Source organism: Solanum tuberosum, unplaced genomic scaffold (assembly GCF_000226075.1).
Source record: "Solanum tuberosum cultivar DM 1-3 516 R44 unplaced genomic scaffold, SolTub_3.0 scf00299, whole genome shotgun sequence".
NCBI classification, from domain to species: domain Eukaryota; kingdom Viridiplantae; phylum Streptophyta; class Magnoliopsida; order Solanales; family Solanaceae; genus Solanum; species Solanum tuberosum.
In genome coordinates this window covers 678,362-705,705 of record NW_006239224.1, presented here as the reverse complement: position 1 = coordinate 705,705, position 27,344 = coordinate 678,362, and the positions used below count along the sequence as shown (strand labels likewise).

Sequence of the window (27,344 nt, the reverse complement as noted above, 5' to 3'; positions counted from 1 at the left end):
AATGTTGAGATATAGCTAAGAATGTTTAATCAGTAAGCACAGAACAACAATGGTATGTTCAGAGTTAGCTTGGAGAGAAAATCGTGTTCTTCAAAATGACAGAAATTCCCAAGTGAAGAATCAGCCCTAATCAGCCCATTTATACTTATTTAGTGATTAATTCTCATGGTAATACAACTACAAGGTAGACTCCCAATAATCAACAAAAATCGAATCAACAACACAAGAATATCAAAACCCTAAGCTAAAATTTAGACTTTCAAAGATACACAAGAATATCAAAACCCTAAAGCTAAAATTTAAACTTTCAAAGATAGAATTTCTTACTTGATAAACCCATTCCAACAACCCTAAAGATTTAAGACGTGAGGCGTGTTCATCTGTGAAGCATTTTGTTCAATTTTCAACAATAAAATCTGACGAAACAGCTCTTCAACAAGGAATCTGTGAGGAAAGTTTCACAGAAATCTGTAAGGGAAATCTATCGTTCTTCAGTTTTTCAGACTTGAAGAAAACCGTATTGTGTTTGTGTTGCAAAGTGCAATTTTTTCTGATTTGGGGAAAACAAGTTTTAATGATTTATGAATTATTATTTTTGCCCAATAAAAATTGGAGGGAGAACAAGTTTTAATGTTAAAAATGTTGGAGGGAATATAATACTTGTGAAAATATTAAGGCCACAATTGTAATGTGTTGTTTTTACAATTATAAAAATAGGACACTTTAAAAGTGTGGCCATATATGTAAATAGTTATTGCCAATTATATCATATAGTAACAACGCTTATAAAGTGTAGCTTATACCGTTAAAGAGTACACTTTACAAGTGTTGCCAATATTATCGTAGCTAAAAGTTAAAAACTTGGGCTACGCTTTAAAAGCGTCCCCAAAAGTATTTTAGGCAACACTTTGAAAGTGTTGTCCAGAATTAGTGTGGCCATAGGCCTAAAATGTTGTAGTGCACGAGCATATTTGCAGCATTTTTAGTAAACCTCCACAACGCTCCCCGCAAAAAGACTTTTAAATTTGTGGAGGTTTTTTAGTATGAGTTTGTGACGGTTTAGAACCTTCACAATATGATTTCAATATTTTAAAAATTAAATTTGTGTGGATTTAAAATTGTCATGATATGAGATTAATATTTAAATATATAATTTTATTTGTGGAGTCTTACAAAATTATTATTATTATTTTAATAATAAATGTGAAATTTGATTTACATCAAGCCTTTAAAATAATGAATAATTCTACTAAATAACACATTTAAAGCAAATCAAGTTACATTAAACAAATTTTGTAATAATAAGCTTCACAAATTCAAATTATGTCAAATAAAAATAATACAAACTTTTGTATAATAACTTCAACATTAAATTTTTAATCCTTTAAAATCCACATCAAAATAAATACAAAAAAAATTCTATAGCTTGCATTTGTTTGGTGATTTAAGTTGTTGTCATCCAATCTTTTTATCCAAAGTGAAATAAGCTCAATCTCCGCATCAGGCTGAAACAATGAAAATATTATATATAAATAGATAAACATATATTGATAAATATATCTTCATACATCTTGATAAAAAAAAATTAATTCATTTCAAAAACAAATTTATATAGAGCTTTGATTTGACAACAAATTATAAGATTATGTATTGATGATCGCTCATATACCCTAATAATATGAATAATAACGACTTCATGATTATTCCTACGTAAGCACAAACTATATTTTTATTTTTTAAAATCATATAAATATGCTCATTCTATTTAACACGTTTGTTCAAATATTTCTCACTTTTTATTAATTTTTAAGTTAGACTTTCTTCCTTGACCTTATTTTTTTCTTTTACTTACCAAAAGAATAAGTATAACTTCAACAATTTACCGTATTGAATAAGTTATATTGATATAGATCACAATCTAATATGCAAAATCATTCTTTAATTTGTAATAGTCAAATCCAATCAAGAATAAAATGATTGCATGATCCTTAACTAAACAAAAACAAAATTGAGGCTTATCATAAATAAATCAAGATTAGGTACGGATGACTTTACGACGTGGTGAGAATTTGAACAAATCCTGCAATACGTAAACATATTGATACATTAAGTTTAACAACTTGCAAAATACAAAATACCTATAAATTAAATAATAGTATAAATTTTAAATTCTAATATGAATCATCAAACTCACCTAACAGAGAATTACTTTTATATTCAAAATAATTATTTACCATTTGTTTCACTTTGCAAAGCCTACATTAAAAGAAAAAGTGATTAGCAAATTCACACACATAAAAAATGAAATGAAAAATAAAATAAAGAAGAGTGAGAGGCAAAACGGAAAAGAAGTGGACAGGGGAAAAAGAAACGGGTTAATGGGAAAAGGAAATGGACTGTGTTTTACGTGGGAATGGGTGGGATTTGGGAAGGAGGGGTGGTTTCATATTTGATTGGATTTGAAAGGCTTTAGGGGGGAATTAATTATAATCTTTAGGCTTTTTAAATATTTTGGAAGGAGAGGTATCAAAATTTGGTTGAGTTAGGTCCAAATAAAAGATAAAAGAATTTTTTTAGTGCATAGAACAAGCTTTTATTTTTAATTTTTATTAATTTGCAATAACTAATAATTAAAATGTTTCACCTTAAAAAATCAACTAGTACTATAAAAGCTTAAATAAAGTTAAAATATAAACAAAATAAATATGAATGCATACGATTTGATTTGGCATACGAGTTTTGTTTATACTAATCACCAGAAAAATTTCCATATAATTCACACTTTTCTTGTAGTGATATATGATATTTTTCTTAGATTTAATAGTGTTATAAAACTGAAACTTTTGTGTTATGAGATAACCAAAATCACTAAATAATAGAAATTAAAGTATTACCATATACGATAAAATATTAAGTGAAATTTCATCTACAAAGTAAAAAAAGAAATTCAAAAAGTATCTTAATAGATAAATGAAATAGAGGATCAAACAATTAAAAGTTAAAATGAAGAAGGAGAAGGGTGTGTGTATATGATGAAATTAACTTTCAATATCAAATGTATTATATATATATATATATATATATATATATATATCACGAACTTGATAAATTTTGGAGGTCGATAATCGCCACAAACAATATTAAATTGTGACAATTATCTAACCTCCTTAATAAAACCACCACAAAAAGTTTTATATTGTGGGGGTCAAAATAAAATGTTACAAAATGAATTATAAGTGGGACTTTTACAAACCCACACAAGTTAACCGCCACAAATTAAGTATTTTTTGTAGTATAACTTGATTCATGCAGAGAAAGAAACTTAGGATAGGAGACTGACGGAAGCAGCAGGGTTGGGTCTGTGAGTGAAACCCCAAAACCTCAAATCCCTTAATTCCTATCAAATAAGAGTCCTACCGAAGATCCAGTGTCCAAGGTGTCTAGGATTTCTCCCAAAAGTAAGTAGGAGTGCTCTTCCTTTCAAGCCTTCTGCCTTACAGTCTATAGACCTTACCTCACTAACCTTTTATTTTCTCTCGGGATTTAGTTTGAGTTGTTGTCTCAGTAGTTGCATTCCCTCTTTACCAGTAAGAAATGGTCTAATTTTGTCATCCGGTCTATAATCACCCAAATCAAATCATGCTGGCTGCGAGACCGCGGCAAGCTAGTAAATCCATATTAATCATCTCCCACTTCCATTCCGAAAGATCTATATTATTAGCCATACCATTAGGCCTTTGGTGCTCTACCTTGACTTGTCAAAAATTTGGTCACTTAGCAACGAAATATGTAATACACCTCTTCTACTACTCCACCAATAGACTTCCCTCAAGTCACGGTCCATCTTTGTGAAACCGGGATGGATTGAATATCTGGAATTGTGAGCTTCCTCCATGATCCACTCTTGGAGCTCATCCACATTTAGAACACACAATCTACCTTGATACCTCAACACACCATCTCCCCCATGTTCAAAAGCAATCAGTTTTTGCTTATGAACATTTGCTTTTAGTTCAAGCAATACAGGATCTTGGTCTTGTTTCTCCATCACTTCAGACACTAGCGATGATTCAGCCTCATTTATCACCACCACTCCACCTTCATTGGAATATAACAAATGCACTCTCAGACGTGCAAGCATGTGCACATATTTGGCCAAGTCTTTCTTGCCTTCCTCAACATAGGCAGTACTACCCATAGATAACCTTCTCAAAGCATCATCAACAACATTAGCCTTACCTGAGTGATAGAGAATACTCATGTCATAATCCTTAAGGAACTCCAACCATCTCCTCTATCTAAGATTAAGCTCTTTCTGACTAAAAACATACTGAAGACTCTTGTGATCGGTGAACACATCTACTTGAACACCATAGAGATAGTGATGCCATATTTCAAGGCAAATACTACCGCTGCCAACTCATGATCATGAGTTGGGTAATTTTTCTCATAATTATTAAGGTATTTGGAGGCATAAGCTATAACTTTACCTTTCTGCATCAATATACAACCAAGTCCAACTGTGGACGCATCACAATAAACAATAAAGCCTTGCGTACCATCTGGTAGGGTTAACACTGAGGCAGTAGTCATCCGAGTTTTCAATTCTTGAAAGTTTTTCACATAAGCTTCAGACCATTGAAACTTAACTGTTTTCTAAGTTAACTTTGTCAAATGGGTTTTGTTTACTTTAATTAATATTTTCAAAAATTACTCAAAACTTTTAGTCAAGTCGTAGGTCAACCACGAGTTAGTGAACACTTCGAATGTCAAATTTCTTCTCGAAGTTTAAATTGAACCCCGAACCCCTTTGGTATTTTCAAATGATTGTTCTACTTAAGTCTTTTGACAATTACAAGTTTTCTTGATTTTTTCTTAAAAAATTAAGTGGCGACTCTTATTAAAAATTGGTTTTTCCTTACAAGTTAAGTTAAATCGATTTTTTATACAATAAGTCTAAAATTTATTTTTAAACGTAAAAAAGAAATGACGACTCTGCTGGGAAATTAATTATGTTCTAACCACAATCACTTGACTCTTTTTGACTATGTGTTAATAATTTTTGAATTGTTTTGCCTTATATGTGCCTTATTTGATTAAATTGTTATATTAACTGTCATTGCATGCATATCATCTATTCCATCAAATAAATTTTTTTATTTCACTTAAAGGACAATTATGCGGGCTGCAGTCGTTTGTTAACCAAACTATTTATCGGGGTACCCTAGCAAATGTAGTTGGCCATTGGATGGTCAACGGTCGCTAACTGCAACAGCCCAAGTTATGCACTTGGGTAACCGGTCCACTTCAAATGAACCCCACTCTTAGTCAACTTGCGTAGAGTGAAACCAAATCTCTCAATTTAGCACATTGAACTAAGAGAACCCAACACATGTTGGGCCCATTAGAAAGACCACCTTGAGTCCAAAATGGCCTACAACAAAAATGGACGATCATACTTATGTGTTTAAATTTGAATGATGTATACGCCGTTTGGCAAACCATTGTCTCTTGGGGTAGAGAGTTCAATAGTTTATTCGAGTCAAGGAAGGATCAAGTTATCATTGCATCAAAAATCGTGGACATTCGGAGATGACAAAAGATCAAGGACGAAAAACCTTCCATGGAAGCATAGTTCAGATTTATATCCCTACATGGGACTGATTATTTGTATCACTTTTCCCTATTATGTATCCCCATTCAATTTATTCATAAATTTTGTATAAATTTGGATTTTGAGGAAATAAAATGTTTCAAATGACGCTATACATCCTTCTACTCGTTAGGCCTACCCTTTGCATAAAAGGGTTATATATCTTTTTAAAACGCACAATATTTGTTCATATGTTTAACTACTTGTGTGACATGTCGCTTTATTTGGAAATATTCTAGCTCACTCTTCTTCGAATTATTTTTAGAACCCCTAAGCACAAATATCAAGTCACTATCAAAAGTGCGTCCAAACACCCTTTGAGCCTTTAGTTTCCCAACAAAATTCGAACTTCACTTTCAAATTCTTACTCTCCCATCTTAGAAAAAGGTCAATTTTTCGTTTCAAGTCAAAAAGAAAGGTCGAACTATGTCGAACCTGAATTCTCATTGTGAGATATGTAGACAACCTTTCAAGACTCGATCCCCATTTTAGAGAAATTCTATTTTTTCCACTCTTGTAAAGGAGATTAGAGTTTCATCTCAATTGAAAACCAGAAGTACGACAATGATAGATACAAGAGGACATTGGTTCAATGCAAGTCAACCTTCTATGTCACTAATACCAAATTCAAATAGACAAATTTATGTCTATTTAATCATAGTCGTGGGCTAGTTTATCTTCAAGTGAATCAACTCGTATGTTTTTACGATCATATGTGCGATATTTTGTATTATTTATCATCTACACAAACTAACACATTTGTCTTTAGAGTTATTTTTCTTTGTCAGGTACTCAAAACTGATCTATGTTGAGAAAATGACTGAATATTCAAACTTCACGAGGTCTAAAGATCTCAAGATTCCTTCTCTGGCCAAAGTTTGTCAAAATTCAAAGAAAAAGTGGTTGAACATAATTGAAACGTTGAGTAGATCGAAATTACTATGAAAGACACTATCATTGCTGAACAGAACAAGTTGATTGCATAATAGTTTTAACAGATTGATGAAATGAGGGCTGAAATTGATAAGAGCTGAGATTTGACAACTCTGGTTATCAAAACCTCAACCACCTCTACGATTTCAAAACCTCCCATCATCGACCTAACCACCCCTAACCCACATCATGCTCCTCACACCAAAAGTTACCTACTCCTCAAAATCCAAATACCAACAATCTCCAGAATTTTCCTCCCGTCCATCAAATCCCCACTCAAATTGTTCAAAACCCACCTACTACTCAACCCATACTTCTAAAACCGCTTTTCATATTCCAATACCACCAGAATCATACCCTTTATTTACCACACAATTTTGAACTCGATCATTATGAGAAGAAAGAAAATGAGCGGAAGTTCATAAAAGGAAACACTGAGCAAAGCATCAGAGAGGAAGTTAGGAATGCAATGAAAGACTTTCCATACACCCCACACATTATGGGGTTGAATTATGAAGAAATGTGCATCAATCCAATTTGGAAATTCTGGAAGATTTTAAAGTACCAAAATTTGACACTTTTAATGGAGTTGAAAATCCTTTTGCTCATTTGAGGGCTTATTGCGACTAATTTGTGGGAGTTGGAAAAGATGAGGCTTTGTGAATGTGGCTCTTTAGTCGAAGTCTGAAAGGAGAAGCTTTTGAATGGTTTATTTCTCAAGAAATGAAACAATGACCAAGTTGGGACTCTTTGGCTAAAGACTTTATTGAAAGGTTTGGTTACAATGTAGAATTTACTCCTCATCGATATTCTTTGGAGAAATCAAACAGAAATCTTGTGAAAGCTATTGAGAATACGCCTAATGTTGGAGAAAAGAGGCTGCAAGGGTTAGGCCTCCCATGACCGAGAGAGATATTAATGAAGCCTTTGTGCACATTACAGAGCCTGAGTACTATAATAGGATGTTTCTCATTTTAGGCGCAAAGTTCACTGAGATAGTCAAAATCGGTGAAGCTATTGAAGATGATCTCAAGACCGAAAAAATCATCTGAATGACTGCCCAAGCTGAATCCTCAGGGATATTGAGAAGGAAGAGGGAAGATGATTCCTCTATTTTTTTTAATCGAGGCCAAAATCAAAGAAACATGCTCGTCTCAATGTTAGAAAGCCTTTACCATCCAAAACCTACCCCTTAGATCCGCAAAATCCTTACCCCATCTTTTGTGTCCAACCAAATTACCAAGTTCCATCACCAAGATATCCAAATGTCCAACAAAAATACCAAGTTTCATTGCCAAACTACCCAAATGTTCAATCAAGTTACCAAGCCACATTTCAAAATTACCAAAAAGCCCCTCCTAGATACTAAACTCTACAACCCAAATTTCCAAACACCAACACCTACTCGCCAAAATCCACCACTTTATCATCAAGTATCCTCGTCCAAAACTTGAGAAGAAACCTCCTCAAGTCTTTACTACTTTGATTGAAAGTCGAACCCAGCTTTTTGAGATATTGAAAGCAGCTGGTCTGATACAAACAATTGATCAAAAAAATGTTAATATTAATTCCATACATTACAGGTTCAATCATCGTTGTGCTTACCATTCAGGAGGTGTTGGACATACCGCTGGGAATTGCATCAATATGAAGCACAAAATTCAAGACTTGATTGATCAAAGAATTGTCACTCTTCAAACTATCACTTCCAATGCCAATAATAATTCACTGCCGAATCATGGAGGATTTACCCTTAACATGATTGAGGTCGAGGAAAATTGATGTGTGGATGAAGACGTAATCACAACCAACCTTGATAGCCTGGAGAAAGTTGTAGCTTCATTGAGCATAATTGAGAAATCCAAATTTGTGGTCATGACACCACGTCAAGCTATTGCTTTAGTACCAAAATATAGTCAAACATGAAGGAGGTTAATCATGTATCACCAAAGCCTTTGCCTCATTTGTATCAGTCATATCTGGTAGAGGAATATGCCAATAATGACGGTCTTGGGGAAGGAATTGGGGATCTTTTTGAAGAAGGAGATGTTGTGCTGAAAGAGATGATCGAGACGATAGGCATACGAGACGCCGAGCCAGTGCAGCAAGGGCCTAATTAGACCGTCACTCGGCTTTTGATTCCTTGCTCATCTTGATAGACAAAGATGAATTTTATGCCATTTCTAAAATTTGAGGTAGTCCGAATGAGGCACGGAACCCATCTTTTATGTCACTTTACCTAATTATGTTTTAATATCCCTCGTAATGTTTTGAAAAAAGCAAAATGGCCCATGGTCATGACCAGAGTTTGCATATGTTTATTCTCAATGAAAGCCTCCTTTATTGCGGAAAATTTATTTCAGTTTCTTTAATTCTGCTATCTAACAGTATTTATTTCAGTAAAACTAATCTTAAATTTGTCATGTCATGTCACAAGTTGAATGAACAAATGAGGTAGATGGTGATGTGTTTAAAGAGTATAATGAGAAGATCGTGATATCTGAATGCATTGCCAAAGAATTGAAACGGTTCGAGAATCAGGATAAGTCAAATCTGGATGATACAGAAGCTGTGAATCTAGAAAAGGATGAATGTGTCAAAGAAACACGAATCAACGTCTATCTGACCGAAGCTCAGAAAAGAGAACTCATCAATTTGCTTACACAAAACATCGATACATTTGATTGATGACATATCGCGGTTGGTCGTAGACATTTATCTCACGAGTCGTTAGTCGACTCAGGTGCTATCAAAAGATACTATGTTTGAAAGCTCAGAGTTTCTTTTATTTATTTCCTTGTAATCGCATCATTTGCCTGTAATCATCTTATATTATATAGTTAGAAAAATATTATCTTTAATGAACTACGTCTGACCTGAATTCTCAAGAATGAGATACGTAGGCGGCCTATGTCGGTCTCGATCACCCCTTTATCCATTTTCAATATTCCTCTTTGTACTTGAAATACGTTCGACCTGGATTCTCCAGAATGAGATACCTAGGCGACATGTGTGGGCCTCGGTTGTTTCCTTATTTAAATTTCCTTTTTAATCCTTGAGATGGGAACTATGTTTGACCTGATTCCTACCTCAACGGGATACGTAAGCGCCACAACGGTTCAGTCATATCTCCCATAAGATTTCTATTTTCCTTTACAATAGAAACTGGGACATAATTTTTGAGAGGGACTCAAAATTCTCAAGAAGAGGATCTCTCCAACAAGTCAAGACTAAAGATACATTGTGAGTTGAAACTGAGACATAATTTTTTAGAGAGTTTCAAAAATTCTACAAGTCATATATCAACAGTTCAACATACTCCAAGACATCTAATAGGAACAGAAATTTTTAGGGATGGCCTCAAAAATTTCTTCAAGCATCACTAGAAGTTTGTATTAAATTTTGAACATTTCGAGCATAATTAGAAGTTTTAAGATAACTTCAAATGATCTCTGGCATCGTTAAAGTTCATAGTCAACTTCAGCAATCTCTGGCACTGTTAGAGTCCAGAGTCAACAACAAAACTTTTCGATTATAGTAGATTTTGGGAGGACCATGTCAGAAATTTCTCAAGCTTTAAGGATCTTTTGAAATCTCCAGAGCAAGCTATCGGACACGTCAAAAGTTTCGAATCAAGGACGTTCATTTAAGCTATGCATGAAATGACATTTGACAGTGACCTTTCCAAAGTAGATTCTTGAAAATCTATTTTTAGGCTTTTGATATGTCAAACATTTTGTAGAATTTCATCTTATATCTATCGAGAAGCGAGAGATTGGAGCGATCAATCAAAGATAGCAAGACAAGGAGCAAGCAATCGAAGAAGTCAACACAGATCAGTTTGTTTTAAAAACTAAAAAAAATTATGTGTATGCAAGTCTATAAGATTTCCTCAAGATCATCATATTCTACGTTCAAAGAATATGGAGAATTCAAAAGGGAAAAGAGTTCACCAAATTTGACAATTATTTGTGTAGGTACAGGAAAGTTATTGAAGTTCTTCAAAAGAAAAAGAAGCAGTTCAAATTATGAGCAACAACACCTCGTTCAAATCTCCAACAAAGCATGAGTCGCAATGAACACAAGATGTTCAAAATAGGGACAATTGAAAGAATCACTCTCAACATGTACAAGCATCTACAATGACATCAAATTACATTTTTCAGCATCAAGAACATTTAAAGAATATTTACAAATCCCATTGATATCAGACGTGGTAATGTGAACCACCCAGAGGGACATTTCTACAGTATTATCAAATGAGATAATACTACCACCCAGAGGGACATTTCTACAAAATTATCAACTGAGATACTACCACCACCCAAAGGGACATCGTCTTTATCACGCGAAGAGCCATTCATGTCGTATTATCAAAGGAGTTAATATCAATGCCAAGAGGGCCATTACATATTCAAACCACCGAGAGGACCATCATATATGCAAATGCCAAAAGGGTCATTGCATCTTCAAATTCCAAGAGGGTCATAACATATACAAATCGCCGAGGGTCATCATATATGCAAATTCCAAAAGGGACATTGCATCTTCCACCGCCAAGAGGGCCATCAGATATTCAAACTGTCGGGAGGGCCATCATATATCTAAATGCCAAAAGGGTCATAGCATCTTCAAATGCCAAGAGGGCCATTACATATTCAAACCGCCGAAGGGGCTATCATATATGCAAATGCCAAAAGGGCCATTGCATCTTCAAATGCCAAGAGGGACATTACATATTCAAACCGTCTGAAGGGTTGATACGCTGAAATTACACCTCCATAATGAAGTATAAGTGATCGTTGTCAAGTAAAGAACCCAACTTGTAGGATAGGGTCGATCCCACGAGGAATATGGTTTAGACTTAAACTTAACTTACGATTATATTCGTTTAGTAAACTTATTTCGAGGGAGGGGGGGGGTTGTGTAACAAATAACCGATTGTAGTTGAGAGAACAAGTGAGCAAGATTCGAACTTTTAGTTGTTATAAATGAGAGAAAGTAACTAGGGTGTATGTGTTCCCCATAAGCTCATAACGCGGTAATCCTAGTAGTAGTAATCCTTTTCTAGTGTATCACATGCAAAGTGGTAAGTTATGTATTTATAAGTCCTTGGTCCGGCAAATAGAGAATTTCACCCTGCACCTTGGTCCGGCTACGTGTGTATAATTTACTAACCCTTACATTTACCTCATACTAGACATCACATCAATGTATAGCTTAGTTTTCACCCTCGCACCAATTGACACTAGACTATTAGATAGTATCACACTAAATCTATGTTGATAATTCTTTTCTTACTAACTACCTCCTTGGTCCGGCAAGTGGCAACAAGGCGAGTTCTAACGTTGCGCACCGTTAAAAAGACTTCTAAACGAAAGAATTATCAATACATGCAACAACACTATTCAAGAATTACTTAGTTACTATTCATACGTTGTTAATCGCTTCATGGTTCCCCACAACCCTAGTTGTGGATTTAGTTACCCATAGTAGCAAGAACACAATTCATTATTTTAGAAGAAGAATTCATGAACTTACGTAATGAGAAGAAGAAATCCAAAAATCCAACTTGAATTTCAAAGTTAAAATCTTCAAAACGAACTTAGGAAATCAAGAATTGCTAGAATTGCAAGTTAATCTCCAAAGACAAAAACTAGAACTAAAATAATAATGTCTAACCCCCAAAAATGAGGTTTACCTCCCGTATTTATAGAAAAACATGTCCTAACTAAAAAGGAAACGAAATAAGTAAAGTTTCTGGACGCGGTTTCGATCTACGACACTGACCTACGGGCCGTGGACTAAGCGTGGCAACAGAACCGGAACCGGGACTACCGGATTGGAACCGGAACAGAACCGGTCACCCGGACCGGACCGGAAACCGGATCCCAACGGCTATATTTTTTAAAAAATTATTAAAATTAAAAAATTAGGAACATTACTCAAATAATATTAAAACTTTTATAATTTTAAAGTTAAAAATTTATACTTTTAAACTTTTAAAGTTTTAAATACAAAATTTCAAACTTTTAAAAGTATAAAAGTTTAAATTTCACAATTCACACTTTAAAAGTTTGAAAATTTAAATTCAAATTTTAAAACAATAAAAGTTTAAAGTTTAAATTATAAACTTTAAAACTATAAAACTATAAAAATTTAAATTTCACACTTTAAATTTTAAAAGTTTGAAAATTTAAATTCAAACTTTAAAACTATAAAACTATAAAAATTTAAATTTCACACTTTAAATTTTAAAAGTTTGAAAATTTAAATTCAAACTTTAAAACTATAAAACTATAAAAATTTAAATTTCACACTTTAAATTTTAAAAGTTTGAAAATTTAAATTCAAACTTTAAAACTATAAAACTATAAAAATTTAAATTTCACACTTTAAACTTTAAAAGTTTGAAAATTTAAATTCAAGACAATAAAAAAAAGAATTAAGGCGAATAGCCTATACTTTTATTAATATTAATTAAATAGTACAAGTTGAATTACAAAATATTAGTAGAGTATTAAAAAATCTAATCTACACAGCCACCTTCTAGGAAGGGTTCTGTTTGAATTAGACCTCGAATTATTATACTCATCTAATAGACCTTTAGATTTAATAGTTCATGCTACCAAGGAAATCTTTTTAAAATCATTTAACATTTCTCTAGTAGCATGCTCTGGAATTGGTTGATTAGCTAGTTCCTCCATTGCATCAATGTCGTCGTCACTAAAATCTTGCATTATTTCATCAACGTCATTTTCAAATTTGGTTGGTAAAGGTGGACGACTATAACTCCTTCTCTCGCTATTAATCCAATCTCTAAATAGTACCGATATCTCCAAGCTATCTGCTGCTAATGAATATCTATGCTCTCCAATTTGAAATCTTGTTGCACTAAAAGCGCCTTCCGAAGCTACTGGAGATGCTTGAATAGCTAACACATCTCTAGCAACCGGTTGAAGTTTTGGAAATCCCTGGCCGCGATTGCTCCACCATTCTAGAAGATCAATAGTAGTAGGTTCTGTATTTTGATTAATATATGCATCAAAATCATTTCTATCATTATGAGAAAGTTCAAGATAACTATCTATAATATCATCAATATAATCTTCATTATTATATCTACTCCTAGAACTTTGAGGCTCTTCATTACGTACTACATTCATTATATTAGAATTATACAAGTCATACAATTTTCTAGCTTCAATTTTATACTATCTTTAACATCTTGACAACTAGGTGTTTCATCATCTTCACTATCAATACCTAAATTAAAATATATTTTTATCAACCATTCGTGATGCACCTTCATCTTTGTAATGTGGGTTTAACAAACAAGCAGTTAAATAAATTTGAGGAATAGGAATAAATATTTTTTAAATTTTTCAATCATTTTCTTAACAGATTCTTCAAATCTTGGTTTATTTTTGAATTTATAAAAATTTACTATAAATAGCACAAATATTAGGTAAAACAGAGCAAATAGTTGGATAATAAAGTGCAGATATTTTTTTTGTAGTTAAATAAAAACTTTTAAGAATTCTATAAATTATTTTATGTCATTCCAATCATTATCATCAAGTCTATATGTCATATTTGAATTATGAGCATTCCAAACCATTTGTAAAGGTTTCATATATTCATAAGCATCATCATATATTGCTATACCATCTCTAACAATCAAATTATATATGTGTGCAGCACACCTAATATGAAAACCATCAATATAAATAGGGCAAAGAGACTGTTTTAGTATTTCAACAGCAGTTCTATTATTAGAAGCATTATCTAATGTGACACTACTTATTTTATCACAAATTCCATAGTTTTGTAAAACATCTATAATTGTTTGAGCTATATAACTACCGGTTTTATGCATTGCACAACATTTATAACCTAAACTTCTTTTTTGCAAAGTCCAATTTTCATCAATCCAATGTGCAGTAATAGTGAAATAATCATTACCATTTACACTACGGCCCATATCAGAAGTAATAGCTATTTTACAATTATTATAATAAAATAAACAACGAAGATATTGAAAATGTTGAGCTTGATAATCAAAGATAGCCGTTTTGATTGTATTTCTAGTAAAACCTTTAAAATGTGGATTATACACAATTTGAATATAATGAATAAAATCGGGATTTTCAGCAAAACTAAAATGGCAAACCCATAACAACAATCATTTTAGCTAATTCTTCAAAGATCTTTTTTCTCTACTATATGACCGTTGTATAACTAGAGCCAGAAACATTAGAAGGATTTAATTGTGTTTGGTACCATATTAGAGCCCTCTACTCCTACATTTTCAGGAAGGGTGGTACCATTCTTTTTAGCTTCGGCTATAGCTTTAGCATGCAAAATTTCATTTTTATAACATGACATTAAATTATTACTCAAATGTCCCATCCCACCCTGTTTTCCTACAGTTTTATGATTCATTCTATGTTTACATTTATTACAAATAGCTTGTGTTTTATCTTCATTCTGAGTCATAAATTGCCACACAACTGATTTTTTAGCGCGTTCTACCTTAGTCCTAGGATTCACGGGGGCAACGGGAGCAGGACAACGAAAGAGAGCGGGAGGGGAAGAGGGATTGGGAGTAGGAGTAGTCGTAGCTGGCTGAGTTTCATCATCATCATATTCATCAACATTATTATCAAAACTAACAATATAATCATTAACATTATCATGTTCATCATCTTCAGGTAATTCCTCATCAAAATTACCAAACCTTATTTGTAAATGTTCATGATAAGGATCTTATCCACTATTACTATCAATATTAAAAACAGTTTAATTAACATGCGTATAATCATCCGTATTTATTCTTAATTGAGAAGTTTTTTTAGTTTTAGATTTAGAAGTACTACCGATTTTGTTTATTTTTCTTAGATTTTGAGGTAGATAAATTAGTGAACGAATTAACTATGGTTGTTTTACCCTTTTCAATAATGTTTTTACCGAAATCCATATTCAAATATAAAAAGTGAGTAAATTATATATAAGTAATGCAAAGTTTTAAACAAATAAATAACTAAATAAGTAGAGACTAGAGACTAATTACTCACAAAATAAATAATTAACTGCAAACAAATAAATAACTAAATGAAAAGTGAGTTGGAACGAATGTACCAAACGTCTACTTAAACAAGTAGACGTGTATGACCGAAAGCCGAAAATTGAAAGTTGAATTTTAAAGCTCCAATTTCCAAAGATCAAATTCGTAATTTTAACGAGAATAACATATTAAAGAGTAGAGAGAGTAGAAGATAATATTTTTGTGAGTGAAAAGAATGAAAGATTGGGGGTATTTATAGTTTAAAAACAGGATGAAAATGTAGTTTTTAGAAGATTGGGGTATTAAAAAAAGTTTGGGGGGTAAGGAGGTGTAAAGGGGAGTTATGGGGTGAAAGAGCCATTGGTGGGGCCCAAAAGCCGTTGCCCAACGGCTCTCAACGGCTATATAATTTAATTAAGATTTTTTTTTTTTAAATGAACTGGACCGGAACCGGGACTAACCGGTAAATCCCGATTTTCGTCTTGTTACCCCTCCCGGACCCGCTACGTTCCGAACCTAACCGGTACAAGCCGGAACCGAGACGGAACCAATAACGGACTGGAACCGGCACCTCCCGGTTCTGTTGCCAGGCTTGTCGTGGACTGACCTACGGTCCATAGGTCCCTTCCGTGGTTTGGGACTTAGGCATTTTTCCAAAGCTCAAAATATTCAACTCTCAGTAACAATTGACAAATCAGCAAAATGGATCGTGATTCGATCCACGGTCCGTGGATTCTCCTCCGTAGCTCCATACTTAAAATTTTGAAATCAGGTACTGGAACCCCCTTCTCTGAATCAATTGACTGAGCTGCAGGACAGCCCGTAGGTCGACCTATGATTCGTCATTCGTAACCGTGGTTCTACACTTGGTCAAGAAATCCCTGATTTTCCTTCAAGCCATGCATGTCCATCTATGCCTACCACCTACGGAACATGACTGGACTACGGTCCATAGGTCATGTCCGTAGATGCCCTTTTCTGCAAAATTCTTTAGTTGTGTCTCTCCACTTCCACGTCCGAACTTATTTCCTGCTAACAGGATAAAAACACATTAATACCAATACAAAATGGCTCTAGATACACACAACTCTTAAGTGAAATGTATTAAAAATATCGTAAATTCACGGTATATCAAGGGCCATCATGTATTCAAAATGTCAAAAGGGACATTGCATCTTCAAATGCCAAGAGGGCCATTACATATTCAAACCATCGGGAAGGCCATCATGTATTCAAAATTCCAAGAGGGACATTGCATTTCCAAATTTCAAGAGGGCCATTACATATTTCAAACTGTCAGGAGGGCCATCATATATACAAATGCTAAAAGGGCCATTGCATCTTCAAATGCCAAGAGGACCATTACATATTCAAACCGCCGGGAGGGCCATCATATATGCAAATGTCAAAAGGGTCATTGCATATTCAAATGCAAAGAGGACCATTACATATTCAAACTGTCGGGAGGGCCATCATATATGCAAATGTCAAAAGGTCCATTGCATCTTCAAATGCCTAGAGGGCCATTACATATTCAAACCGTCGGGATGGCCATCATGTATTCAAAATGCCAAGAGGGACATTGCATCTTCAAATGCCAAGAGGGCCATTACATATTCAAACCGTCAAGAGGACCATTACATCTTCAAAATGACTAGAGGGTCATTGCATATTCAAACCACCGAGAAGGACATCCGTATTATATTATCAGAAAGGGTCATTCATATCATCCTCCAGAAGAGGTGATATCATTGCCGAGAGGTTCATCATTATAGCATCATATAAATTCATCATCTACCGCGTTAAAACCGACGTGGGTTGACATCAGAACATTTAAAGAAAAGAACATGTGTCGAATACGGTTAAACATACCCATTTCTATATTTGAATTACAGTTTCTACTAACAAGTTTATCTCAGTATTTGTCGAAAACATCCAAGAGGATGAATTCTCAAACCAAACCATAGGTGAGGACGACATCAAAAAGAACGCAGCACAATGTGGAGCGTTTTCTTAGCAGCGAACTGGGACATAGTCCAAAGATGAGTATCAAACTCATAGGACGCGAGTTGAGGGGTGACTTCCGCCACAATCAAACTACACCCCTATCAGAAGGCATGTGGGTTATTCTTTGGATTATCGGTTTCAAAATTACAAATTTATATTCTCTGTAAAGTCCCATTTTTTAAGTCTAGTTTTTAATTGAGCATGCTTCCATTAATATTCTAACATATCTTCATTCAAATCCATTTTCTTTGTCCTCACTTTAACAGTAGCTCATTTGTTTTGGATTAAATTGCCATGGTTTAGCTTACTTTGCATTTGTTTGAAGTTAGTCTAACTATCCTTAAAACTAGAGGGAATAAGGTTGTTTTGGTTTGATAATATATCTATTTAATACTAGTTTATAACTAGTTTGTTCTCCTTATATTCTAGATGTAAAATCTTGTTTGGAAACTTTCTTTTAAGCCAATCAAACTTGGAGAAAAGTTTCCAACATTTCTTGTTATTTTTCTCTACTGCCTCTAATTTATGTTGTAAGAATGATTCCCGAGTCAGTGTTCATATGTTTTCACTGGTTGGCCTCTATTTGCATATGAGGATGTATGTTCTATTTCTCTTTTGTGTATGCTGGAAATTGCTTTAGTCATGTCTTGTTGTATTTTATACTAAATGTTGCTCCCAATTGTACACGCAAGTGTACATGGTCGCGCAAGTAATATAGATTCTTAAAGAAACAAGTTATCGTTCCCAAGGGACTTATGATCAACTTATATTCACTTAATTCTACAACTAAAAGTAGAAAGTAACCTTTTCAAGAGTTGATGATTTATTGTTTATGTACTAATAATTTTGCACTAATTAAACGTAACTAATTGTGAACAACTTTGATATAATGTTTCAAGCAAGTGAAAAGCAATTCCAGGGCTGCAGCATATACTAAAATATCATGTATCCCATTATTGGCTTGGAATTAATTTCAGTTGTCAAGTTACTGGTTTATAGGGTTGATAGTATGATCCGGGTTATACACCTCTCGTCGCCTACCCCAGTTAGCTATCTAACTACATCGTTGAGCGGGAATAGATAGACTAACTGGCGAGCATTAAGATTTCATCTTATTTCATAAACAAGCAAGGTGTTCGTCTGGGCGTCACTCCTGAACACTAATCACCTCAATCTAATGGGTGGACCGAGCTCTCTATATTCTCTGGTCTATCCAATCTCTCCTCTCTCAATTTTAAGATTAGACACTAAATTTATCTTATGGTGCGCAAGCATAAAATACTAAAACAAGACTATAGAAGTAACTTGTAATGACAACCGAACATTAATTCAACAACCTTAAATAGTCAACAATCAATTCGTAGCTACAGCCCCAGAACTAGGGCTTTAGTCACTCATGCTATTAGAAAACAGAAATTACAATAGTTCATGTAAATTCTGGAAAATAGAAGAGTTAAAGGATTAAAACCTATTACAAACTTGAATTCTTGCTCTTGCACACTAAATCAAAAGTTCCCCCCTTCATTATGGAGCCCTAAGGATCTATTTATAATAGTAGGAAAAGTTGGGAACAAATAAAACTCAAATTAGGAATCCTACTTAATGTTTAAAACTTGGAAAAGTCGGCAAAAGAGGGACGTGTCGCGCCTCTCAGCGCGCTTCTCACTTGACTCTGACGTCCCCTCATTGGCGCGCCGCGCCAACCAGTGCGCCAGCCACTGGTGGGTTTTGCCTTGGCCATTTTCTTGCACATCTTTGCTCCTTCTTTCTTCATTCCAACTCCAATTCCTTCGAGTGCTCCTGAAACAACTAATCATGTGTGTTAGTGCGCAATTATCACAAGTTATACCAAAAATCAAGTTAACAACTAAAGATCATTCTTCAATCAAATCAATTCACGGGTCAATATAGACAACTTAGGCATATAAATATGCCTAAGATCACTAAAGATGTTATTTTTGTGAAATAGTTTAAATGTGCATGTTAATCTTATTACTCTTTATTTGCGTGTGACGTTAGCTGAGTCTATTTTGGACTTCCTTTTATTACTCTCCTTGCATCTAGGGTTGGGTTGAAACCCAATACCCCTTTATTGAGTCGCCCTTGATCTTTGCGGTGCAAGGGAAGCTAAAACAAGCGAAAAGAAAACACATTTACATGATTTTGGAAGAAGTTAGGAAGATACACAGCTTAATATGCGCAAATATACATTTATATGTATGATATACCGGAAAGAGAATGGGTTGAAGCCCAACAATGTTTGGTTACAATAGGTCCAGGTGAAGAATGGCCCCTAAAACCCTTCAAATGACCAGCAGCTAAATTCTGATTGATATGGGCGAAAGTCCATTACTTTAGCAATTCTTTCGTTAGAATTAGGACAGGGAGAACAAGCTCGGGCCTATCAACTCAACAATTTGAATGGCTTAGAGTTAGGACAGGAAGAGCAAACTTGGGCCTGCCAGCCTAAAATTTTGAAATTTAGACAAGAGTCCAAGTTTATTTTTCCCTTTACTATTCTCTTTTATTATTATTTGTTTGTCTAACTCTAACCATTTATTTGATTTGGTTTAATTTAATTAAATTCCCAAAAGATAGTCGTTTCTTATTTTATGTTTAAATTGAAATATTTATGTTTTATTTATTACTTATTTTTATTTATTAGTTGTTTGTCGATATATGAGCTATTTTCCTTAAATCATTTTTCAGTTTATTTCCTTTAAAATAAAAATGGGTTTTCTTTACTTTAATTAATATTTTCAAAAATTAGTCAAAACTTTTAGTCAAGTCGTAGGTCAACCACGAGTTAGCGGACACTTCGAATGCCTAATCCCTTCTCGAAGTGTAAATTGAACCTCGAACCCCTTTAGTATTTTCTAATGATTCTTCTGTTTAAATCTTTTGAAAATTACACGTTTTCTTGATTTTTTTAAATAAAATTAAGTGGACTCTTATTAAAAATTGGTTTTTCTTTACAAGTTAAGTTAGATCATTTTTTTATAAAGTAAGTCTAATATTTCTTTTTAAACGTAAAACAGACTCTTTGGCGGAAAAAGTGACTAATGCGGAGTTTCGAGCTACTTTTCAAGTGTTGGATCAAGCCATGACGGCTCAATCCAATAGGGAGGTTGTGGTCCTCGTGAACCCAAATGTAGGTACGGCGACAACTAGACTGAGGGATTTCACTATGATGAATTCCCTGGAATTTCATGGTTCCAAGGTTTAGGAAGGTCCTCAAGAATTCATTGATGAGGTGTATAAGGTCTTGATGATCATGGGAGTGATGCCGGTGGAAAAGACGAAATTGTCCGCTTATCAACTTAAGGGTGTTGCTCAAGTTTGGTTCAACCAATGGAAGGAAGAAAGGGCGATTGATGCGGGTCTTCTTGATTGGGAAAAGTTTAAGGCTGCTTTTCTTGATAGGTTCTTTTCCCTTGAGATGAGGGAGGAAATGGTACTTAAATTCATCAACCTTCGTCAAGGGAATATGAGTGTGAAGGAATGCGTTGAATTTTATTCAATTGGATAGGTATGCTCCCACTATGGTTGTCGAATCTAGGGCAAGGATAAGTAAGTTTATTTTGGGTGTGTCCGAAATGGTGGTTAAGGAATGTCGTACCAGCATGCTCATTAAGGAAATGGAAATTTCTCGTCATGATTCATGCTCAACAAATTGAAGAGGAGAAACTTAAGGAAAATTCTAGGGAGGCAAAGAGGGCAAAGAAATGTGATGGTGACTTCTCACTAGTTTTGCACAATGAACATATCTGAATGAGTTGATAATAAAGTATTTGTTTGAGTTCTGATATCTAAGACTTGTAACCCTAGTTCATCGTTATTATTGATAAGAATCCAATTAGTTAATGTAGTTAGTAATTTTCCATACCTCCCATTTTCAATAGTAGTTATTGATTTGAATCTCATTAGCAAATTGTAAAAGAACTCTAGTACACTCTCTATTGAAATTAACCTCAACCTAATTAGATTATTGTATTTTGCAATCAACCATTTTAATCCCATAAAAGAGGTGTAGTTTGGACAACATCAACATCTACAAGGCCAGTGTGGATGTGATTTCCATTATTTATAACTTGTTTGTGTTTTAACAAGTGGGTTTATGATTTATATTGATCGGTGATTGTTTCTTAGTGGTTAATGACTCAACATGCTAGTTAAGGTCTAGTGATGATAAAGAAACTATGTTAGAGAAAGGTACATAATTATACCATATTTATATATATACTTGTGTTAGAGTTTTAGTAGGATGAGTTTCGGATTCTGGGAATGTAGTAGTTAAACTTCCATTTGTTTTTATTAATTTCATTATGCAAATTTTTAATCACTCTGTTATAATTTTATATCTTGCTTAGATACTTAGAGATTGTATGTGATGTACCTTAAGATTTGGTTCACTGACAAGGGGGTTGGTATGGGTGTCAATCAAAGCAGTTTGGATCGTGATAGATAGTAATGGTAATGATTGGTGTTAGTGGCTTGTACGGTAGTGATGATAGTTGTGATGATGGGTGTGATTTGTGTTTTAGTGACTAGTGTATTGGTGATTCTAGTGGTGAAGTTAGTTGATATTACTAGTTGACAATGTTGATGGTGGTTAATGAAGAATAGGTGTTGGCTGACAATGTGTCAATGTCCGATGGTGATGCAAGTTGTGACGGTGAAGATGATTGGTAGTAAGGATTGGCCGCAATGATGACAGTGTATGGCAATGATTGTGAAAGTGGCGATGATAATGATGACAATAATTATAATTAGGCAGAATGAGTTGGGAGACCCCTGTACTTGGCTCTATTTGTCAGTTTGACCCTCCTACTCATTACTTTGCTAAATGAATACTTAAACTCAATGAAACTCTATTTTTTGAACCCCTTTGACCATTGACCATACTAATGTGGCATTAAATTGACTGAGTTGAACATCTGTGTGACTACACGCGTTTTGAAGCAAGTGACTACAATATTTTTATTTTAAAAATATTAAAATTACACAAGAAAACAATAGTAACATTGTTTAAAAAAAATTCAAATCATCTCATCTTCTTCTTCGGCCCCACCCACCCCTTCTCTTTTCTTCTTCTTCTTCAGTTGAGTACTTATCCATCATTCTTTCTTTGTTTTCAACACCCACCTCATTCTATTTTTTTTCATTGTCTTCTTCGAAAAACGTCCTTCACAACTGTCGCCATTACCCTAAAAAATTATTAAAAAGTTACCGAAAAATACACATCTTGCTAATCCATTTTCGTTTTTATGTTCTTATATAAAATTTTCAAGATCTATTATATTTCTTAGATTATTCACAAACCAATTTTTTATAATTTGAAATTTCGGTGATATTTGAGTTTATCGATTCAAAATAAATGGTACAGATCCTCAAGTAAATCTAATGGCTAATGAATTTTTGTGTTTGAAAATGATGCAAAAAGTGGTAGTAGAATGCAATTTTTTTCGAGGATGAGGAGTGGAAATGGTGAAGACGATGAAGTGGGGAATTGGGGAAGAGGAATTGCACCTTTTTAAAAATATTATTTATCCTTTTTAATAATAAATTTTTGATGTGTCATTAAATATTTACAAAAGTTACGACATGTCACTAAAAAATGGTGTGGAGTTCCACGGATAGCTGCGTGTATTACACTTCCACAAATCATGTGAGAAAAAGGTTTAAAATATTGTGTTTCGTCGAGTTTAAGTGTTCATTTAGCAAACTGGTGAATAGGATGATCCAACTGACAAATGGAGTTAAGTATAAAGGTATCACAGATCATTCCGCCATATAATTATAATGATGGAGTAATATTTATAATGATGGCAACAAAATATTTATTAATAATATTAAGATTTTATTCAAAATCTCAATAACTAAATCTTTTCAAATGTTCATTAAATACAACCAAAGGTCTTAAATTGGTATAGAGGGACTTAATATTTTCTAATCAAAATATAATCATACCCCCCTGTTTTGCACTTGGCACTTCCACTCTCACTTCCCAATCATCTTCTTCTTCTTCTTCCTCTTCATTATGATACCTTTCTTCATTCCCCAAATGACCTGATCTTTCATCCTCCTTTCTTCTCCTTCCATTTCACTCTTTCCCTTTTTCTTCATCGTATATGCACTTCATGACCCTCTTCTTCTGCTCAATCGTTTGATCCAGATCACTTCCTTATATACAGTTTCACCGATTTTTCTTTCTGGGTCTGGAGTTTCGCATATACCCTTTTGGTTTACAAAGCTTTCATTCAAGTTTCACTGTAAAAATTTCCCAATTCAATCTTGTTATACAGATCTGGGTACCATTTTTTTGGAGCTAATACGTAGAGACAGATCCAAGATTTTAATGTTAGTAGGCCGAGGGTGCGACTTATTATACATTGTATATACATGGTTCGAGCTGAAAACAGTGAATTTCAATAAACCTGATCAAAAGGGGTAGATCCGATTTTGGTTATAAGTATCTTTTCTTCCCTTTTATTATACTGTTGATTAAAGGGACATGTAATTTTGTGTTTTTGTATCTTTTGGTTCTCAAGAATTTTGTTTTTGTAAAGAACAATTGCGGTTGGTAATTGGTTAAAGATGGAAATTTCCAGTGGACTGAGTCCTAGAGTGAACTCAGTTTCATCAGGTGAAGGTAAAAAAGATGACCCAAATCATCAAAACTTTGAATTGGAATCGATTGATTTGGTTTCACATACGGATCACCAGTTTCTTACTTTAAATGCTCTAGAGATTTTGAGGGAAACTGTGAGAATTCTGCGGTATAATTCTATAGGTTTCATGACAATTGCTGCATTGCTAATTTGCCCTGTGTCTGCTGTTGTTTTATCTAATGTATTGGTCTATCAGCCATTTGTTACGAGACTGAGCATGAGGTTATTGCTTGTAGCCAAAACAAGTGGGCTTCCACTTAAGCCATTTATCAAGCAGTCTTGTCATAAATTCTCTGAAGTGGTGATTTCAGCTGTAATGTGCTTCCCTCTGTATGTAACTTTATCGTTGTTGTCAAAAGCTGCAATAGTTTATTCAGTTGATTGCACTTACTCGAGGAAAAAGTTTGATTCGCAAAAGTTTTATTTGATTATGACCAAGATTTGGAAGCGGGTTGTTGTGACTTACCTGTGGGTGTGTGTGGTGATTGCTGGATGCCTCACATTGTTTATTGTACTTCTTGTTTCTGTGAGCAGTGTTTTCTCGATCATGGGGTTCCCTCCCGATTTGATTTTGTATCCCGCAATGGTAGTAGGGATGATTTTCTCTATAATTTTAGCAAATGCTATTATTATATGCAACATTGCGATTGTGATATCTGTTTTAGAGGATGACTCCGGACCACAAGCATTGCTTATGTCCAGTTCACTCATAAAGGGGCAGACACAAGTTGGACTTCTCATATTTCTTGGATCAACTATTGGGATGGCAATTGTGCAGGGTTTGTTTGAGCATAGAGTGAAGACAATAAGCTATGGAGATGGATCTTCAAGATTATGGGAAGGGCCCCTTTTGGTAATATTGTACTCATTTGTGATACTTATTGACTCCATGATGAGTACTGTTTTCTACTTCAGTTGTAAATCGTATAGAATGGAAACCTCAAGTGAAGAAACTCAACCTGTGCTAGAAGCCTTGACTATTTCTTCAGCATTTGCAGAAGTCCAATCACATGTTTGAAATTCGAATTTAAGGCTCTTGAAGCTACTGGAAGTTGTTTTGACAAGGATTCAATTTATGCATCTCTTGGGAAGAAAAAGAAAGAGTTGGATCCTTGAGAAAGTTATCAGATGCTGAAGGCGGATAAGTTATGTGGTTTAGCGTAGTTGACCACTTCATCATAAATAGCTTCTTTGCAGATCTGTTGTCTCCCAACATATCATATTATCAGAAGAAAATCATTTGAAAGATGGTAATTTAGGATTCTTGCACAGTAATAAGCTGTTGAAAACCTCAGCTTGAGATTTTAAAATTTTAAACAATGTACTTTTTGTCATTCACAATTTATAAATATATCTTTGAGTTTTCTTTCATGGTCTCTTATCTGTCTCCGTTTGCATGTTATGCAGTCAATGAAAATTGATACGGCTATTGGTGGTTAATTGGCTAGATTTTGAGCTTAAAATAACTGTAATAAATAGAGTGTGGTTTTCTAGCCAATAGGAATGTTGTGAGACCTTCATAGAGCTCCATAATTGATGGTTTTTATTTTGGAATAGCTTTCATAAATATTCTTCTTTGTTTAGAAAATGTCTCTTAAGAACTATTTCCTGAAAAATAGTGCCACTTTCTGCTCTTTTCTCTATTATTCTCGCTCTGTCTCTGCGTGTGTGAGTGGGGATGGGGGGGACTTCAGTTGTGGTTTTCCACAAGAAACAGGTTCTCTCACTAAATTATGAGAAGTTTGCATTGGAGATGGAGAAAGAGGAACTCACAGATTTTCTCTTGGAAACTAGAAACTGGGCTAAGGAGATTCTTGGATATAATACTAGGTATCAATCTCGTGAAAATGTTTTCATGTATCTCTTCCTCTGTGCCGTTTACCTTTTGTTTTACTTGCAAAAAAATGATCACCTTTTGTCTTTAGACACAAGAGCGAGTGTGCCATTAGGAAATCAATGGAAAATTGGTACTGATTGACGAGGAAGTCTTATAACTTGAGAACTGGCAAGGTGTTATTTGAGTAATGACAAATTAGCCAGGGAGTGAAAGAAGAGCTCAGCATTCCTCTGTATTACCAATTGATCCATCAGGCGTCAGCTACTTTCAGTGTCGAAGATGCACGAATGCTGCATTATCAATCGATAGCAGCACTGGTTATATCCAAATCTACCTACATGAATTTCCAGAAACTTCTAAACATGATCCTTATAATTTCTCTGACAGGTGATGCAATGGTCTCTGCATTTGTTTTGTAAAACCTGCTAAGGTCAGGCAAAACTTAATTATAAGATGTTGGCACTTCCTTTCAGGCAGAAGTTGCAAATGTATGATGGAGAAGTTGAATACTATCATTTAGTGTAGTTTGAATATGTGGCGCAGTGTAAAGTGCAGAAGCTAATAAGGATTACTCTCATTGTTAAGTGGGGAATCTGTTCCGTGCAATCACAAATTCTTCCCTTGGCTTGGAATGTTCAGAATTTGAAGGGGTCCTTAGCAGATGTCTGGTGGGATGCTTCCCAGAGGATGACGAAATTCCCTCACGGAACGAAGTCAGAAGGTGGGCTATTCAAACGTGGAAAGGCATCCATAATGTCAACATTTACGACATGAATGGTATTCAGTTTCTTTTCGAGTTCCAGTCAAGAAAGGAAGCAGAGCATATTGTTATGGGGAAGTGGAGAAGAAAGAATCACCATTTACAGATGGAATGGTGGTCACCCAAAGCAGGAACAACGCAAGCTGACTTCAAGTTTGATTGGTTTTGGGTTCGGATTCTAGGTCTTCCTCTACATCTCTGGACAGACAAGGTGATGAAACAAATTGGTGACCAATGTGGGGGGTGGTTGGAGACGGAGGAGGAAACCACCTTAAAAAACCATCTCCGATGGGCTCGAATTAGGGTTAAGGGTCCTAGGGAGAAAATTCCGACGGAAATCGAGATTGAAGATGGAGATGGCATTTTTCTGCTACCAGTATGGTGTGAAGCTCCGGCAAGATTCAAAAAAAAGAAGG

General features: G+C 34.5%; 1 protein-coding gene across 1 annotated transcript; it reads left to right on the top strand.

The window, feature by feature from the left end:
- Positions 1 to 23,621: 23,621 nt before the first annotated feature.
- On the top strand, positions 23,622 to 25,707 carry LOC102587208 (uncharacterized). Its single transcript, XM_006359521.2, has one exon. The coding sequence runs from the start codon at positions 24,258 to 24,260 to the stop codon at positions 25,347 to 25,349; it is 1,092 nt and encodes a 363-aa protein (XP_006359583.1). The 5' UTR covers positions 23,622 to 24,257; the 3' UTR covers positions 25,350 to 25,707.
- The last annotated feature ends 1,637 nt before the right edge of the window (positions 25,708 to 27,344 follow it).

What these genes read in the sequence shown, in the direction of transcription:
- LOC102587208 (XM_006359521.2), top strand. Translation starts at nt 24,258, where the DNA reads ATGGAAATTTCCAGTGGACTGAGTCCTAGAGTGAACTCAGTTTCATCA.